This window comes from Diabrotica virgifera, chromosome 5, assembly GCF_917563875.1.
Source record: "Diabrotica virgifera virgifera chromosome 5, PGI_DIABVI_V3a".
Classification (NCBI taxonomy): Eukaryota; Metazoa; Arthropoda; class Insecta; order Coleoptera; family Chrysomelidae; genus Diabrotica; species Diabrotica virgifera.
Window position 1 is genome coordinate 215,281,535 of NC_065447.1, and position 20,990 is coordinate 215,302,524.

The 20,990-nt window shown below is 32.0% G+C and overlaps 1 protein-coding gene across 5 annotated transcripts in view; it reads right to left on the minus strand.

The window, feature by feature from the left end:
- Positions 1–20,990, minus strand: part of LOC126885284 (kalirin) — a 1,143,465-nt gene that overhangs the window by 683,758 nt on the left and 438,717 nt on the right. For all 5 annotated transcript variants that reach the window (XR_007698367.1, XM_050651791.1, XM_050651792.1 and 2 more), the window contains 2 exons: positions 19,464–19,677; positions 8,948–9,306 (listed from right to left, as the gene is read on the minus strand). Coding sequence is in view for 4 of the 5 variants with exons in the window: in XM_050651791.1 (XP_050507748.1) it covers positions 8,948–9,306; positions 19,464–19,677 (573 nt within the window). In the remaining variant the exon portion in view is untranslated. The remainder of the gene's footprint in view (positions 1–8,947; positions 9,307–19,463; positions 19,678–20,990) is intronic.

Sequence of the window (20,990 nt, forward strand, 5' to 3'; positions counted from 1 at the left end):
GGCAGTTATAGGCAGCTAAATCAAAGTGATTCTGTATCTTCTTACTATATACTTTAAGATTAATAAAAATTAGTCGCAGAATTATGCAGAATTTTGTGTTTTTTAAATGTATCTTTATTAAAGTTGAATTATTTCAAGTATATTTTCACTATTTATGCATTAATAAATTTAAGGTATTTATTGTTACTAAATCTTAAGGTAACTTACATCTTACAATACTATATACTTGAAAAGGAAGAATCTGCTTTACAGCGATAAAATTGATAAACTATAAAACGTTTTACAGCGTTTTCAATATACGCGTTCTTTTTCACTTTCTCTGCCGGCCAAAATACCCTCGTACATGGCTCACTTGTTCCTGAGCTATGAGCCACAATATATCCAGTCTGATCCTTATACCTGCGTATTACGACTCTACGATAGTATGAGAAAACAAATGTAAACATGAAAATCCCCAGATAGGGACATTTTTCTTCGCCTCATGACCACGTATTCAGCATTTGGAACCACTGTGCGGCGTCAGGAATTTTTTTAAATAAACATTAATTTTTGGTGCTACGCGCAGGACAGCGGTGTTCGATTCACACAAGTTGATTTCCACCAAAATTTCTTCCAATCTTTATCTAATATATTATTTTCTTATTCTATATTTTGTTGTATGTTCCGTTCGGCAACATAGGTAAACGATTCAATAAAATGTCTATTCTGATTCGAATTTTAAGTAACTGCATGGCGTTGCCTGTAGTCTACATAGTGTAAATATTAAATAGTTTGGCCCTTTTTGCACAGGTGGCATAAACATGCACTTCGACCCATTGAATTGTTTGGCAGCTAACCTGTAACGTCGTGTATTATTTGATGAAGTTTGTTGAGTCGTATCTAGTTAGAATATTAGTGATTTATTATTGAAAAAATATCCTAGTTAGTAGGTAAGGTATCTACTTTTTACTTTTATTATGCTCGGTAAGGGTTAAACAATTGCATATATTTAAAAATAATACACTTTTATTTTCTAAGTTAAAATATATAAACAAAGAAAGTTTTTGCTAAAAAAGTGTTATTTCAAAGGACAGAGTATGTGTTTTTATTTTGCAATAAACAAATTTATTTATTTATTTCGAAATGTACTAAAAATTTAAATTTATCAATCATTATCAATGGTCACTGGAATGCCCAATCAGAGCGAAAATATCCGCTGTCCTGCGCGAAGCACCAAAAATTATTGTTTATTTAAAAAAATTCCTGACGCCGTGGTAGTTAACCAATTTTAATTTTGCAAATTGCAAATGGAAGGTACAGTATTCTTTTATATGTAAAAAAATTCAACTTGCTGTCTGCTTTATTTTTAGTGCTGCAACATTTTGAAAAAATGAATTTTTTTGCGGAAGCTGGATTGCAAAATTTATTTTGCAAAATACATATATTAAACCGATCTTAATGAAATTTACAGTATTGTTTTATCATAATATGATAAAACAATACTTTTATGATATTATCATAAAGTTTTTCTGGGTGAAATATGAAGGTCCTAAGTGTAGCATAAATGGTTAAGAAACGTAAAATACGAATACTTGTTTTTTATGGTTTTTTCGAAATTATTGCTATTTTTCAACAAGGGTGACAATTTTTAAAATTTATAGTTAATCCTATATTGTAGGAAATTTAATTATGCAACTTTTATAATGGTGCAACTTTTCTAGAAAATGAATACTTTTAAAGTTATAATCAAAAAAACCAAGAAAGAAATCGAATTTTTCCTTCATTTTTTGACATTTTGATTATTTAAACAATGTTCCGGACCTTTTTGAGTGGGAGGATAACTTAAATATTATTATATGAGTTATTTTAAAGCAATTTCTTTAAAAAAAAATATGAGTCACCTCTCAACATCCAAATGTAATAATATTTTTACAGATGCGCCCTGGTCTAATTATCAACTTTGTGGTTCTTGTAAGAATCACTATGAATAATAAAAACAATTCATTGCCATTTCTGGATTTGTGTTGGGTTACATCCTCATTATATCCTCATACCAGTTCATTTGTCTCTTTGCTATTCTATTAATTTATTATAAGTTTTTGGTTGTCCATTCTCCTCTCCATTGCTCTCTCAATAGTCATGTTGTCTTTCCAACAATCCTTTTTAGGTGTCTCATTTCCATTGCATTTATCCTGCTCTTATGGTTTTGCAGAATTGTCCAGTTTTCACTTAGATAGAGCACAGTCGGTATCACTATTGTGTTATATATTTTTGTCTCTGGTGTAGGTTCTCTTTTCGTTGTATTGGGGATAACGCATAGTATAACTTGTTTGATATCTTTGCTCTATTTGTTATTTCCCAGTCTAGTTTCCATCGTTAGTAATTATACTTCCCAGGTATTCGTAAGTTTCAACTATTTCCAATTCTAAGTTTTTACATTTTATCTTTAATTCGTTATCTTCCTTATCTTATTTGCCGCTGATTATCGTTATCTTACCTTTTTCCTCGTTTATTTCCATTTTTAGTTCTTCTATTTGTTCTACCCATATATCCATTAGTTTCTGCATTTTATTGTCGGAATCTGCTATTAGTGTAGGAAACAAAGGTTGAACCTTGCAAAATGAACACAAGTCCGGTTTTATTTTTTTTTCTGGTATATCAAGGGGTGCTTATTATAAAACTAACTTTTTCTGAAAAAATTTCGCCCCGGAATCCCCCTTTTCACCCCTTTAAAGGGGGTAATTTGTGGTTTTTGCGGAACGTAGCCCTTCCTGTACCTTTTACAAAAAATTTCTTGTATAGAAATATGAAGAGGACTATATTTTCTACGATTTATTTCCCGGCAGCATCTGTCTATCATCCACCGTTTAGCGGGGGTGGCGCCCCAAATCTGACAAGTTTTTAAAAAAGATGTTTTAAAAAAAAATATATTTTTCCCTAACTGTAACGGAAATTAAGAAGAAATCCTGCGGCAATTATTCATAAATAATTGATTGATTTTTTGGTATAGGTTTCACTTAAGGGTAATTGCCCTTTTTTTTAATTACAGGGTGTTACATTTTAAAAAACCCCTTTTTTATACCATCTGAACCGTTTATGCTAGAGTAAAAAGACTTTCAGCGATTACCCATGTACTGGTGCTATTTACAAATTTGTATAATGCACCCCCATTTTTCCCCGGAACCACCCAAAAAAAAAGAAGAATTAATAAATAAAGTGATTTTCTTGGAATCCATCACACACATTGCCCTTTATTAATATGCTTCATAAATCATTTTGTGCACGTTATTATTACCCATGCACGGACACCAAAAGCGATTTCCTAGTGCAACCCCTGTAGCCAAAAAAAATAAATGAAATAAGGGGTTGAAATTTTTTTTTTGTTTTTTGCTTTTTGATCCATATGGGCATATGCTTCATCAATAGTGCTTTTCAAAAATATATATGGTTATTAAAACATCCCTGCGGAAACCTTGAAAATATACTGCAGAAACTACCCCTATCCCTCGGCGAGCATGTTTTTACGATTTTCTCATTACCTATGCATTCTTTTTAAACAAAACTTATACAAGGTTAAAGACCACTATTTAAAAATTAGGTCCTATTCATTTTTTTCGTATAAGCAACCGTTACGGCACAGTGGCGCCGTAAACCTCATATATGCTTTGGCGGGCTCCAGTTTTTGTTTTTTTTTTCGTCATCTGTTCGTTTTATTGATAAAGTACTTATGTAAAATAAAACAACACAGTGTAACCTACAAATTATAACTTATGCACATTTTACAATCTTTGCGCCCCAAAGCCACAGTGGTGCCCAAAATCAATTTTTGCATATTTTCGCCACCAACACGCATTTTAATGCATTAATGCTACCTTAATAGCACAATATTTACCCTTAGGTGGTCGCTAGTCACCCCCCCCCCCCTCAAACCAAGTGATATTATATTCAAAGATTATAAAAATATTCATTTATTTTTATAGAAATACTTATATTATTATTTTTATAAGAATGGCGCACTTTTTATGCTTTAGCGACAGTGGCGGATCCAGCATCGTTAAGAGGGGGGTGCCAATTGGTTAAATTTCTATAAAAATAAATGAATATTTTTATAATCTTTAAATATAATATCACTTGGTTTGAGAGGGGGGTGGGGGTGATCGCCCCCATCACCCCTCTCTGGATCCGCCACTGCTTAGCGACCACTTAAAAGTGAATATTGTGCTATTAAGGTAGCATTAATGCAATAAAATGCGTGTAGGTGGCGAAAATATGCAAAAATTGATTTTGGGCCACCACTGTGGCTTTGGGGCGCAAAGATTGTAAAATGTGCATAGGTCATAATTTGTAGGTTACACTGTGTTGTTTTATTTTACATAAGCACTTTATCAATAAAACGAACAGATGAAAAAAAAAACAAAAACTGGAGCCCGCCAAAGCATATGAGGTTTACGGCGCCACTGTGCCGTAACGGTTGCTTATACGAAAAAAATGAATAGGACCTAATTTTTAGAGTAAATAGTGGTCTTTAACCTTGTATAAGTTTTGTTTAAAAAGAATGTATAGGTAATGAGAAAATCGTAAAAACATCCTCGCCAAGGGATAGGGGTAGTTTCTGCAGTATATTTTCAAGGATAGTGGTGGTTTCCGCAGGGATGTTGCAATAACCATATATATTTTTGAAAAGCACTATTGATGAAGCATATGCCCATATGGATCAAAAAGCAAAAAACAAAAAAGAAATTTCAACCCCCCATTTTATTTATTTTTTTGGCTACAGGGGTTGCACTAGGAAACCGCTTTTGGTGTCCATGCATGGGTAATAATAACGTGCACAAAATTATATATGAAGCATATTAATAAAGGGCATTGTGTGTGAAGGATTCCAAGAAAATCACTTTATTCTTCTTGTTTTTGGGCTGGTTCCGGGGAAAAAATGGGGGTGCATTATACAAATTTGTAAATAGCACCAGTACATGGGTAATCGTTGAAAGTCTTTTTACTCTAGCATAAACGGTTCAGATGGTATAAAAAGGGTTTTTTTTTAAATGTAACACCCTGTAATTAAAAATAGGGCAATTACGCTTAAGTGAAACCTATACCAAAAAATCAGTCACTTATTTGTGAATAATTGCCGCAGGATTTCTTCTTAATTTCCGTTACAGTTAGGGAAAAATATACTTTTTAAAAACATCCTTTTTAAAAACTTGTCAACTTTGTCCAAATATAGTCCTCTTCATATTACTATAAAAAAATTTTTAGTAAAAGGTACAGGAAGGGCTACGTTCTGCAAAAATCACAAATTACCCCCTTTAAAGGGGTGAAAAGGGGGGTTCCGGGGCGAAGTTTTTTCAGAAGAAATTAGTCTTACAATAAGCACCCCTTGATATAACAGAAAAAAAATAAACCGGACTTGTGTCCATTTTGCAAGGTTCAACCTCTGTTTCCTACACTATATTAGTACTATGTCGTTCGCATACATTAAGGACTTTATTGTTACCAGTTTTAACCTATGGTATCCTACTATTGTCTGTAGTTGGTTGGTTTTTTCTGTAGTTTCGGTTGTTTATCAATTCGTTCATTACTATTAGAAATAGCAAAGGGCTGAGACTATCTCTTTGTTTAATACCTGTGTACCGATCTTTCTCCTACCATTCGTACTATTTCTTTTACCTCTTCGTAAGTACTTTCTATAATTTTGATGAATTTATTTGGTACATTTATTTTCCTCAAGAATTTCCCTATAATCTGTTGTTCTATCGTGTCAAATGCTGCTTTTAGGTCTAGTCTACGAATGCTTATACTAATTTTTCCCTATGATATATATGTTGTCATTTGTCTGTCTTTCTGGTCTAAATGCCGCTTGTTCTCCCTATTGCATTTCTACTTATTGTCTTAGTCTCTTCTCTATTATTTTCGTATATATTTTAAAGCATACCGATGACAGACTTATAGTTTTCACAGTTTACATGTTTTCCTTTTTGATATATTATTTGACTATTTTATTTGGGAATAACGCCACAAATTGTGGCTTTATTCCCAAATAAAATCAAATGCGATTTAGGGATTGTTTATTTTTCCCACCATAATCCAAATCATAACATAAATATTAAAAGTTTTTTTTCAAAAACGCCTTTTTGGAAAAAAGAACATATATTTTAACAAAAAGTGATTATTCATTGTCACTTTTGAATAAGGCATTTCAAAAGATAGAAGAAATGAAACAAAAAACATTAAAAACGATTTTTATAAAAACTATTTCAGCCTCATTTCATTTTTAATGCTTTCTAAAGAAACGTTAGCTTTTGGTGTCAGAAGTCAGAACTATTATTTTATTTTACACGTTTCTTCTTCATCCTCTACTTCTTCCTGTACACATTTCTAGTCATTATAATTAATTAAATTATTATTTAATGAGATTTATATATAAATAAACATTAAATGTGCCTTTCTTGAAATGTCCTATTGCAAGGAATGATGTTCATCAAAAATATACAAATCCTGAGCGATGTTTACTATAGTATGGTATAACTAGACCCAAACCCAGACATCCAAAGTGAATGTTATCCTCCAACACCAAATTGTTCTATATGATCCACATAATGTTTCAGAAAAAAGTCACACCATTTTGAGCGTCGAGTTTGGGGGAGAGAGGGGGGGAGAAATCGGTAAATTCGTAGTTTTTTACGTTATTCGTCAATATTTCTAAAACTATGCGGTTTAGCATAAATCAGACACAGTGTTTATTAAACAGAAGAGAATTATTAGACTTATCTTCAATATTCCTTTTGGGCATACTTGTAAGCAAGTTTTCATTAATAACAATATCTTACCGTTGCCTTCCATATATATCTTGAAATCCATATTGTATATTAAGCATAATTTACATTCATTCAAGAGAAATTCTGATTTACATGCATACTCAACTAGGAATGCCAATCAGTTTGTTACTGTTGGTCACAAACTATCCAAATTTGAGAAGTCCACAGATTATGTGGGGGTCAGGCTATATAATCATCTTCCAAATGAAGTTAGATCTTTGCATCCGGTGAAATTCAAAAGAGTTGTGAAAAGTATACTATGTAAACATGCATTCTACAGTGTAGAAGAATACTTAGCAACTAGATTGCTGTTATGAGTTCTGTCTAATATTAATAATTTTCATATTTATCAATGTACATTATGTTAAATCTAAAATTTAAGTGTATGTATAGGTATTTGATTATGTGTCTGTGACTATATTGTGTTGTATATCTGACGTGTATATCCATCTTTATGATGGCAGCTGTAAAGCTATACCAATAAAGTATTCTATTCTATTCTATTCTATTCTAACCTTCTATACAAAAATGTTCTACATTAAATTTGAAATAAAAAGGTCCTATGCATAATCCTTCTAAAATGAACGGTTCCAAAGTTACGGAGGTAGTATAGTATAATTGGTCCAAAAAAAGGCCCAACCCAAACATCCAAAGTAAAAGTTTTCCTCCAACACCAAATTGTCCTATATAGTCCACATATTGTTCAGTAAAAAGTTATACCATTTTGAGCGTCCGATTGGGGGGGGGGGGGAGATGAGGGTAAGTTAGTAGTTTTTTACGTTTTTCGTCAATATTTGTAAAACTGTGCTTTAGCGTAAACAATGTTATATACAAGAATGTTCTACATAAAATTTAAAACAAAAAAGGACCATACATAATTGTTACAAAATCAACGGTTCCAGAGTTACGGGGGGTGAAAAGTGGAGGTTTTCGATACTTTTTATATTTTTTGGGCAATTTATAATATTATTACCGATGAAAGAAATTTTCTTAAAACGGGATTGTGTTTTGTAAATAAAATTTGCTATTTCAGTGGCCGATGATGGTATGTTAGTGACAATCCCTTGAAGAAACGTCAACCTCACCACCCAAAATCATCATCAATTGCCCAATAATATAAAAAGTATCGAAAACTTCCACTTTTCACCCTCCGTAACTCTGGAACCGTTGATTTTATAACAATCAGACCTTTTTTGTTTTAAATTTTATGTAGAATATTTTTGTATAGAACATTGTTTACGCTAAAGCATAGTTTTAGAAATATTGGCGAACGAAAAACGTAAAAAAACTACTAATTTACCGACTTCCCTCCCATCCCCCCCCCAAACCGGACGCTCAAAATGGTGTAACTTTTTACTGAACAATATGTAGACCATATAGAACAATTTGGTGTTGGAGGAAAACTTTTACTTTGGATGTTTGGGTTATGCCTTTTTTTGGACTAATTATATACTACCTCCGTAACTTTGGAACCGTTCATTTTAGAAGGATTATGCATAGGACCTTTTTTATTTCAAATTTAATGTAGAACATTTTTGTGTAAAAGATTGTTCACGCTAAATCGCATAGTTTTAGAAATATTGACGAAAAACGCAAAAAAAAACTACGAATGTACCGATTTCTCCCCCCTCTCCCCCCCAAACCCGACGCTCAAAATGGTGTGACTTTTTTCTGAACATTATGTGGACCATACAGAACTTTGGTGTTGAAGGATAACTTTCACTTTGGATGTCTGGGTTATGCCATCTTTTGGATCAATTGTATCATACTACTATAAAAGTTTATTTTGTTTTCATTTTATCCATTAGGTCATTAGGTAATATTGTGAAAGTACTGTCACGATAGATTGCTTTTGTTTCAAATTATGTTTATTCGCATCATGTATTGGTTATTTATTTAGAGTATTATAATTGTTCACTAAATAGACATCTATAAGTATAAGTCGCTTTAATATGAAAATGCCCTTTAACGAATACTTAATTTTCGAAGTTCTATGTACCTATAAAAATCACGGACGTACGTTTTTTCTGTCACTTCGAGTTTAACGCGTTAGAGCCAATTCGACAAACTATGACGCACTGAAAAAAGGGTTTGGGATAAACTGTATTTAGTACATTATCAATTAAACAACACCAATAATAAAGTCTTACCTGTCTCATGGATCCATTCGATAGCTTGTTTGGCAGACCTTTCGAACAGAACAAACTGTTGACACTGATCCAACTTCTTTTTCCTTTGAGTCCAATGCTCTAGCACCTTATTCTCCTGATTCAGTAACTTCTCCAATATTCCCTTAACTCTAGCTTCGTGGTTTCCGCTAGTATTCGAGTAATTATAAAACTGTAGACTTCGAGTGGTGTATTTTAAAAATGTTTCGGCAGTCCTTCGGGCTAAAGTACAAGCCTTCAGAAAGGCTTCTTTCTGTTCCTGGTGTTTGTTGATCAGTTGTGATATAGCGGTGGCTTTGTCAACGTTTCCTTGGCCCGTGGCGCACCAATCTTCGTCTCTCCTAAAAATAAGTTAATTAAATATTTTATTTAAGAGCAATCAGAAGAGAAAGACAAAGTAACACTGTAATAGTACTAATTTTTCTGAGTTAATCTTCAAATACGGCCAAAATCTCATTACAAAGCTGACTTAACTAAGGAAAAAATAGTTTGAATAGCACAATTTACATTTCTTATGTAAAAGTGCGACGGTCCGGTCCTGGAAATCGAAAGTGAACAACGTGGAAAATTTAGCTCTCATAAAAATCAAAAATTAAGTGGTATAAACAAATAATAAAATATTAAAAATAAGATAAATACTTAAAGGAAAGTGCAGTGCAAAACACAACGCAAAAGCCTTCAAAAAAATTGTAAGTTAATGGATGTCTAGATTAATATTCATAAAATCACAAATCCAGTACCTAATATTTAAGCATATAATCAAAAACTAATTAAAATAAACCACGAACAAAAAAATCTTGTCGAGAATATTATTAAGACCAGCCATTTAGCAAAATTAAATATAAAAGTCAGGGACGGCTTTGGAAAATTTAATCAGGTGGAAGATAAATTAAATTAAAATTGGTAGGTAGTGTTTTCTCTGAACCGTCAAATAGTCTGGGCTGATTATCGGAGAATAGGCCATTTTTGGGAAAAGTTATTTACCAGCAATTTTATTGCTGGAATCGAAGCTTATTATTATATATATTAATAATATAGGTATGCAAAGTCCGCAGATAGTGTGCTACTTTTTTTATTAACAAAATGGCGCCCCCAAATCGTGTTTTTTTCAATTTTTGCTCCATAACTCCGAACATTTTAACTCTACACCAAAAACACCCTAATAAAAATTCACCGAAATTAAATTCTACATATAGACATGTTTTTCCCGATCTGCTCCGACGAAAATTTTCCTCGGAAAATGCGGGTTTTCCCAACAAAATCTTTAAATTTCAAATAAAGTTTTAGATAAGAAATTATCTACCAATAGTTAAATAACTCGGTGACATAAAAGTTTTCTTGGTTTAGATTATAGTTTCAGAAGCCGATGAAAATTAAACGAATATTTTAGCAACAATTTAATTGTTAATTAATAATTTACGGTCGCAATAAAAACCAAAATAATTATGATACACTGATCAAACTTTGAAATCTTATAAATATAAGATGCCTATTTAATATTTTGTCAACAAAATATAAATTTTTAATTTTTTTGAATAATCTTTAAATGTTTAAAAAAATAGTTATAAACAAATTAATGTTTCTCAGAAAGTTTTTATTATATTCTAACTTTAAAAAATAGGTAAAACGCGTATTTTAAGGATCTTGACAATGAATGCTTTAAAACTTTTTTGCAACCATTTTCAAAAAAGTTATGAAATAGCAAAGTAAACATACAATTACTATGTTGTTTATAATTTTTTTAAATTCTTTCAAAGCGTAGAAGTTAGTTTAAAGTACAAGCTAATTACTTACAAAAAATATCGATTATTAGTTTAATGGTTACATTTTAATTAAAGATTATAAATATATTTTTTTGTAATTTACACGCGCGAAAGCAGACTAATACAGTACCGTAGCTAATAACATTTTCACTCGAAGCGACAACCGCCCGCGACGTACAGTAGTTAATAAATAAAATTAAGCTTCGGCTCTGTATCAAGCCTATTTTCGCGCTAAAAATTACAAAAAAAAACATTTTTAATCTTTGATTAATATATAACCATTGAACTAATGTTTGATATTTTTTGAGAGTAATTAGTTTGTACCATAAACTAATTTTTAAGCTTTGAAACAATTAAAACAAATTATAAAAAACGGAGTAATCGTATGTTTACTTTGCTGTTTCATAACTTTTTTGCAAATGGTTGGAAAAAAATATTAAAGCATTCGTTTTCAAGACCTTTGAAATACGCATTTTAAGCATTTTTTTAAATTATAATATAATAAACAATTTCTGAGAAATGTTAATTTGTTTATAACTATTTTTGTTAAACATTTAAAGATTATGCAAAAAAATGAAAAATTTATATTTTGTCGACAAAATATTAAATAGGCATCACATATTTATAATCTTTCTAAGTTTAATCAATGTTTCATGATTATTTTAGTTGTTATTGCGACTGTAAATTGTTAATTAACAATTGAATTGTTGCTAACATATATGTTTAATTTTCACCGGCTTTTGCAGTTATAATCTATACCAAGAAAGCTTTTATTTCACCAAGTTATTTAATTATTGATACATAATTACTTGCCCAAAAAATTTGTTTGAAAATTCGAGATTTTGTTGGGAAAACCCACATTTTCCGAGGAAAATTTTCGTCGGAGCAAATCGGGAAAAACATGCCTCTATGTAGAATTAAATTGGGGTGAATTTTTATTTTAGTGCTTTTGGTGTAAAGTTAAAATCTTCGGAGTTATAGACCAATAATTGAAAACAACACGATTTGGGGGCGCCATTTGGTTAATAAAAAAAGTAGCACACTATCTGCGGACTTTGCATAGCTATATTATTAATATATAGGATCATAATATTCGATTCCAGCAATAAAATTGCTGGTAAATAACCTTTCTTTGTACTTTACTAATTAGACCAGCGTATTATAACTATTTTTTTTTTTGAAAATTTAAAGATTATGCAAAAAAACGAAAAATTTGTATTTTGTCGATAAAATATTAAATAAGCATCTCATCTTTATAATCTTTATAAGTTTGATCAATGTATCATGATTATTTTGGTTATTATTGCGATCGTAAATTGTTAATTAACAATTGAATTGTTGCTAAAATATTCGTTTAATTTTCACCGGCTTCTGGAATTACAATCTATACCAAGAAAGCTTTGATCTCACTAAGTTATTTAATTATTAATTAATAATTACTTACCTAAAACTTTATTTGAAAATTAGAGATTTTGTTGGGAAAACCCGCATTTTCCGAGGAAAATTTTCTTCGGAGCAAATCGGGAAAAACATATCTCTATGCAGAATTTAATTGCGGTGAATTTTTATTTGGGTGTTTTTGGTGTAAAGTTAAAATCTTTGGAGTTATAGAGCAAAAATTGAAAAAAACACGATTTTCGGGCGCCATTTTGTTTATAAAAAAAGTAGCACACTATCTGCGGACTTTGCATACCTATATTATTAATATATAGGATCTTATAATTCGACTCCAGCAATAAAATTGCTGGTAAATAACTTTTCCATGAATTTTGCTAATTAGCCCAGAGTAAAAGTGGAAGGCAATGCCTGACGCCAACTTGAAATAAAATAAGGTTACGGGTATAACCCCACTCGAATGAACAATAAAAGGAGCAAACCGGATCATGATAATTAGTTTGACGAAGAGTAAGATTTAAGAAAAGTAAGACAACAATAAGAACACCGCCCCAAAAAGACGACAAAAAAACAAAAAATGGATGAAATAAAGAAAATATTAGCAGAACTGAAGCAGGAGATTAAAACAGAAATAAATAACTTAAACAGAAATGAAGGAAGAAAATAATGAGACCAGAAGTGATATAAAAGAACTAAAAGAAGAGATAAAACAAAATAATGAAGAAATAAATAATATAAAACGAGAAATCCAAAAGAAAATAAAAAGATAACAGAAGATATAAAAGAACTCCAACGAACAATAGAAATAACGGATAAAGACAAAAGGAAAAATAATTTAATTATTAGTGGGTTAGATATAGATACTGACGATTCAGCAGCACTGAAAGAAAGAGCAACAAATATGATTGGAAAGCATTTAGGAGTAAATATTAATATTAAAAGAGCATGTAAGATTGGATTTAAAACATGCTTAATAGAACTAGGAAACGTAGAAAAAAACCAGCCATTCTACGAAATAGGAACAAACGAAAGAATGTTGAACCCAAGAAAATATGGATAACAGAGGACCTTACAAAAAAAAAGAGAGAGAAAAAAATGAAATCTCTAAGAGACAAAGCAAGGGAGATGAGAGATAAAGGAAAAATAGTGAAAATTGGGTACAACAAAATTACAGTGGATGGTAAGGAATGGAGATGGAACTACAATGAGGAAAAAGTAGTGGAGGTAGCGAGTCCAAAAAACTAGCAGAGCGACAGAGAAGAGACGAAGTAGAGGCCATACAAGGATCAGAAGAAAAGGAAATTACGAATACTGGACACTGAAAATGAAAGTATAGACTTGATTAGTGATAAGATTAGGTTTAGGAATTCAAATGTTAAACATAATAATAGAAATAGGATGGGTTGTGGAAATTTTGGTATTATAGGTAGTATAAGTAGTAGTAGTAGTAATAACAATAATTAAAAATCAAATACTAATTTTGTAAATGACGAATCAGAACAAATAGGAATAGCGACACTACGTATAATTTTGTAGATACGTATCTTTGGTCATACTGATCAAAAGTTTTGATTTCCCCAAGATTCAGAAAACAATACATAATTGTTTCTGAGTTATAGAGGTTCAAAGTGTCCGTTTTTAGTACATTTCAATAATACATAATCGTTGGTCTGAAAAGTTCGTAGGCTAACATAGAAAAAAAAATTTATTTGATAAAATTTTATTTTATTATTCAATATAGTCACCTTCGAGGGCGATAAACGATTATAGCGGTCATATAACTTTTCAATACCATTTTTATAATACAATTTGGCTTTAGCCTCAAAATAAGCCTCAGTTTCGGCGATTACCTCTTCATTGGTGCTAAATTTCTTTCCAGCGAGCATTCTCTTGAGGTCAGGAAGAGGCGGTAGTCGCTGGGAGCCATATCTGGTGAATAAAGTAGCTGCGGAAGCAATTCGAAGCCCAATTCATGAAATTTTGCCATCGTTTTCATTTATTTGTGATCTTGTGTAATTATTCGTTGTCTGGATGAAGTAACACTTTCTTTTTCTTAAAATGGGGCCGTTTTTTTGCGATTTCGTCCTTTAAACACTCCAATAACGCAAAGTCATCTGTTAATGGTTCTTCTCTGTTCAAGATAGTCGATGAATATTATACCATGTGCATCCCAAAATACTGATGCCATAACCTTGACAGCCGACTGTCGCGTCTGTCCACGCTTTGGAGTCGGTTCATCACATGCAGTCCACTCGGCTGACTATCGATTGGACTCCGGTGTGAAATGATGGAGCTATGTTTCATCCATTGTAACATATCGACGCAAAAATTCGGTTTTATCACGATTGAACAGCTTCAAACATTTTTCAGAATCATCAATCCGTTGTTGTTTTTGATCGGTTGTGAGCTCTTTATTTGTTGTCATGCACTTTATATCCAACACGTTCCTTTGATATCTTAAAAGTCTCAGATATCTCGAACAACTTCACTTTACCGTCATCCAAAACTATTTTGTAGACTTTTTTTTATGTTTTCGCCGGTAACAGCCTCTTTGGAGCGTCCACTGCATGCATCGTCTTCGGTGCTCATTTCGCCTGGTTAAAACTTAGCAAACCACTTCACAACGGTTGATTTTCCGTGAATAATGTTTATCAAACCAATCCATGGCTTCAACAGTATTTTTTTTTTCGCCAAAAAGCAATGCTTTTTTAAGACACAAAATTCCTTTTTATCCATTTTTTTAAACTAACACTAGTTCCTTCACTCAAAATGCTATGTCTCATAAACTAATACTTCGACAACTGTCAAATTTATACACGCATTTTTTTAAGGTTAGGGCTGACTAAAAATCATATGGCTTTAATACCAGTAGTGCCATATATTTGTCATCCTACGAACTTTTCATCCCACCTGTTATTTACATAATATATGTATAGGGTGTTAGTAAATATGTACAACAAACTTGTGAGTGATTCTGCATAAAAAATAAGTTTGCTATATAAAAGTATGTCTGCAAATGCTTCGTTTTCCGAGGTACGGTGTGTTGTTTCCTCTTTTTATGGTCTTCAGAACATCTCTTTCTTTGTTTAGACGCTGTGAGACTGATTCTGCAACTCTATTACATATTTTTTCAGTGAGAGTCAATTTTTAGTAGAGTTCTGTTTTTTCATACCTTTTGAATGTTCTTAAATGATGTTCTGGCTTGTTATATTCTGCATTTAAGTAGCTGTAGATAAGTCTCACTTTACATTCACTCCGTCTAAATATTTGTAAGATTCATACCCCCTCAATATTTTTCTATCTATCCTGATATCAGTTAGATTGAACATTTGTATTTTTATTTGGTTTTCTTTGTATTAACTTTCAAACCCATCTTTTATTATGGTCTATTACCGCTGATAGAAGTACCTGCACCTGTAAATCATATTTATCCATTGCAGTGGCGGCCGGTGAGGTAGTGCCATGGAGCCATGGCACTACCTTATTTTTATGCAGAAACATATTTTTTTATCTTTAAACCGTTTTAATGCCCGTTCATTTTTTTGTGCGTATTTCTTTTCTTTTTATAAATTATATAAAATCTGGCAACTGTGCAGTGCAATACAACCCTCGCCACTCACAGCTGACGGGATGATCGTGCCAAAATCTTTGATGGCTAGCCTGAAAAGAGAAAGATTTTGCGGGCATTCTATGTAAGTGACAGAGGTAGAGCTATATTGCACTTTTAATACACGTTTAAATGAGACTATTCGTGCCTGGCTCGACAAGGAAGATCTAATATTATTTACTATGATAATGGTGAATAGTGGATCGTAGATCCAAAAAGATTCTCGTACAGGGTAGTACATTATATTTTCGAGTTTCTTTACGCGCTCGCTCGCTGGTTTTTGTATTTTTAATTATTACATTTTTAATTATTAAACCAAATTAATTATTACATTTTATTATAAATTATTATATTTTTAAATAATTTAAAATTTTTTAATTTTTAATAAAACCCCAGTTAAATTCGGCTTATCGTGATAGTCTAATTCTAATTAAACACAATGAACAAGAAGTGGATAAGAATCGATATGTTTTGAATCAAATTAAAAATTATATCTATATGGTTTTGTAGAGCTTTCTAGTTAGTTTTGAGAAATCACAACGAAAAGGAAAATTCAGAAAATAGATGCATCTTTAAGGAACTGTTCAATTTTAGCCGAATTAGACAACGACTTAGGTTCATATTCAAAGTTCCAAATCTTTTAAAGGTATGTATGTACCTCAAAACAACACAAAATGAACTCTTCAGTGCATGTTAGATGTTTATCACGAGGAAATAAGAAAAGAAATTGAAAATTATCTTTATGTTGCAGTGATTGCCGATGAAACGACAGACGTCGCTGGTGAATTTCAGTTAGTTATAGTTTTTCGATATTTGTGTAAATGGCGACAAGTTGAGAGATTTTGGAGATTTTACTTGATGGACGGGCATGATGTCAAATCAATCACTGAATGCATGTTAAATGTTTAAATTTCTTGACACCCCAGAAATGGTATATATGTACCTACTACCTACATAATGTAATAGTATCTGTAACTATTTCTTTTTAATTTCTATTTTATACCTTTTTTGACAATGTCGTGAACCCGTCACTAAAAATTTAGGCAGCTGCCCGAATTCTGGCACTACCTACTTAAAGTGATACGAGCCGCCACTGATCCATTGCTACAAAAACTGTGTCATTAGCATATCTTAAGTTGTTGATGACCTATCCGTTGGAAATTATACCTTCTATTCTCTCTTTCAACAGCTTCTCCGCAAATATTGTTTGAATATAAATTAAACAAAATCGGAGGGAGCACACATCCCTGTCAAACTTCTCTCTAGTAGGAACTTCTTCTGACATCTGATGAAGCGCTTCAGGAAATTGTTTTTTTATAAGTTATTTGTTAATAACAATTTCCGATCCACTTGTAAAAATTAAGAACAATACATTTGAACTTTGAAAAATATATAAAGAAACGAATGAAAATGGTTTGGTGCGGTAGAAATGCAAATAAAGGAATGTATTTGGTATATTCCGTTTGTAAGCGTCTTTTTAGGGGTAAACCACTTAACATAGTATGTTTTTTAATACACATTGTTTAGAGAACCACGATTTGTAAAATACTGAAAAAGGATCGTTCACGCAAGAAGCTGCAACGCGAGGACAATGAAGAAATCATTAAAGTCAAGTCGATATGTTACAGTTCAAGTTGATTATCCAGTTGGAGTTGACTTTTCCTAGTTCGAGTCGACTCAAACGGCTGATTTTAGTAAAAGTTGATTATAAATATAAAATGAAGATTTTTATTCAACATTTACTAGTAAAAGTAGACTCCAACTAGTTAAAGTATACTCTTCCCAATGCCATTTAGTAAAAGTTGATTCACACAAACAACCGATTCTAGAAATTAAATGTTACTGTATATTATGTTCAAATCGTGATATTTATAGTCCAGGCTGTATAGTCGCCCCCGTTAGGTAAATTATTCCAGTTCGATTTTTTGCACAAACTTATTCAAAAAGAGGTCCTTATAACGAATCCACAGGGTGTCAGGTGGTACCGTAATCGAAAAATTGTTTAAACGATTTTTTTAAACAAATTCACAAAAAAATTCACTTAGGACATTTTTTTACATCATTAAGTTGGGTCATTCGGAGCAAAAGAGGTCTTTTGTGATTTTTCTGTAAAATTTATTGTTCTTGAGTTATACGCAATTTAAAATTTGAAAAATGCGAAAATGACCATTTTCAAGGCTTAATAACTCAGTTAAAAATTATTATTATGAAAGTCAGAAAGTAAACAAATCAAATTTTAACGACCCCCCTACAAGGTACTGAAGAAATATTTGTCGTTATTGTATTACTAAGCTGTTATTTTTAATTATTAACAATGAGCGCTAGGAGCGTAATGAGGCGGCTGTCAATGTGAGTGCGACTGAGATGCACCATTGGACGGCCGGAATGGAGGATCTTATTCGCACTCACATTGACGGCCGCCTCAATACGCTTTTAGCGCTCATTGTTGATAATTAAAAATAACAGCTTAGTAATACAATAATGACAACAATTTCTTTACGATCTTGTAGGGGGGGCTTTAAACTTTGATTAGGTGACTTTCTGACTTTCATAATAATAGTTTTTAATCGAGTTATTAAGCCTTAAAAATGGTCATTTCGCATTTTTCAAATTTTAAATCGCGTATAACTCAAAAACTATCAATTTTAGAGAAAAATCACAAGAGACCTTTTTTGCTCCGAATGACCAAAATAATCTAAAAAAAATTGTCCAGAGTGAAAAACTTAGTTATTTATAAAATAGTTCGTGAAGTATGCCTTTTGCGCACGCACGCGATGTTTAGAGCACGAGTGGGCTGAGTGCTATACATCGCCTAAGTGCGCAAAAGTACTTCACGCAGTTTCATACAATATTTTATCTACCAAAAAACAAATAAAAAACTGCAACTCTTCGTCACTGGAATACATTCCTATTTTAAAATTTTTTAGAAGTTTGACATTTAAAAATTCAAACTTCTGTCAAACCACAAAACTGTCAAAACTTTTTTTGTAATTGCTCACATGTCATCACCATGACAAGGCTAAGGATATTTGATTATATGAAAGTGTGCTAAAAAACAGTGCGAAAAAGTAAATCCCATTTAAAATACATTATTACTTCAGACACACTTAAAACCCTTCATGTACTGCTATCTATCTATATTTACAATTTTCACACAATAAAAACTTATACATAATATGAGGTAGAGTAAATAAGAATTATTTTTGTGAATTTGGTTAACAAAAATTGGTTAAACAATTTTTCGACCGCGGTACCGCCTGACGCGGTATTTGTTATAAGGATGTATTTGTTTGAGTAAGTTTGTGCAAAAAAATCGAATCAGAATAATTTACCTAACGGGGGCGACGTTAAAGTCTGGACTAATAAGTAGTTGAAACGGTCAAAACAAAGAGACGCACACTCATCAAAAATGCACGTGAGATTATACTCGTATAAATTGTATAATCTACTTTTACTAAAAAGAGGTAGGAAGAGTCAACTTCAACTAGTAAAAGTTGATTTAAATTTTTCAAATCAACTTTTACTGCTCGTTTCAGTTGTGAGTTGACTCGAACTAGGAAAAGTCAACTCTAACTTAGAATTAACTTGAACTGTAACAAATGTTCTATTTCCTGGATTTATCGGTATTACAATTTTTAATATTCCTAGCTGTATGTACAAATATTCAAGAAATAATGACATATTTCAGATATGTGTATTATAAACAAATTTATTTCAATATTAAAATACATACCTATATTCTCTCTCCAAACTGTCAAGCACAGAACAGACTTGCTCGGCGGTCTTGTAAAAATTCAAACTAGCCGTCACCAACTTATGCCTCTCTTCTGCGCAAGTAACCAGTTGTTGCCATCTTTTGGTAACTTCTTCGGAAATGTCTTTGATACTTTGGGGGTCGTAATGGTTCGCGTTTATCAGCGTATCTGCACGATGTTTCACTTGGACAGCTGAAAAACGAATTCGTTATCAGTTAAGGAAGTTTTGATTGCGATAACGGTTGCATTATTATAATAATAATAAACATTTTCGCGGGTTGTAGATATACATAAACAAAAAATTGTTTTCCTAGTAAATTATGTCAACATAAACAAACCCGAGCGTGTAGCTACCTTTTTATTAATACATCACAAACCAGAAAATAGAATTAGGAAAATAATGTTTACATATTAGGGGAGTCAATGTAGATCGAAAACATGCATTGTTCCGGAAAATATCAAACAGGCTTATATTTTTCTAAAACCTTTTTTGTTGGTTTATAAATATGTTGGAAAAAGTTCTACTCACAGATTTAGCCGCTGATTGTTTATTAATTGTTTAAACAATAAAAACTCTTGTATAAATAAATAAATATCAGTCTGATTTTGCATTAGAGTTTAATGAAAGGGTAACAAATCAATTGGAAGTTCTGTCGGACAAAACACATGTGACGTTTTTGTGGTCTGACCGTTCCAAATTTTTTACCTGTTCCACAATTAAAACTTCCACTGTTCCAGTGTTCCCATATATCAAAGTTTGTCCTACTAGACACTCTTAAGCTATTAACAAATTTTCAGCTTGCTATTAATCAACTTTTTTTTCATACGCGGGATCCAGACCTATGATATTTTTGTTAATTCTCTCAAAAAAAAAGTTGTTTATTTCAAAAGTGAAGTTTTCAAAAATTACATCTTTTGAGACGAAATATCGTTAAAACTAATTACTAATAATTTGCAATTTCACAATATTTAATTACCATATGCTTAACCTCAAATTGTGAGCCCCAAAAATGTCAGATGAAGGCGCTAGGTGTCGTGTCAGTCATGCACGGAGCGAATAGTTAGTAATGATGTTCGACAGCCTTATCGACTGTAGATATCGAATGTAAATGTAAACTATTATGACTATTAAATGTAAACTCCCCGGACCAAAGGCGGATCCAGGACAGATTTTCGGGAGGAGCCATGAACTTTTTTTGGGAGAAATACCGTGGGTCTGAGGGACAATTTTGAAAAATTATGGTTAAAATGGTGTTTTAAGGCACTTTTCACATACGTTTGAGTGACATAAAGACATTCAAAACTTGTCGTTATTAAAGTATTTTTATTTTTCTAGTTCGGTCTGCCAATATTTAAATTTATATTTTTTTAAATTCTCGGAGGGGGGCATGGCTCCTATGGCCCCCTCCCTGGATCCGCCCTTGCTCCGGACATGATGTTTCCCTTAACTGTGTCTATTTTGTATTTTTTTAAAGCTGTTCCAGTGCATTTACGAACTTTTCATA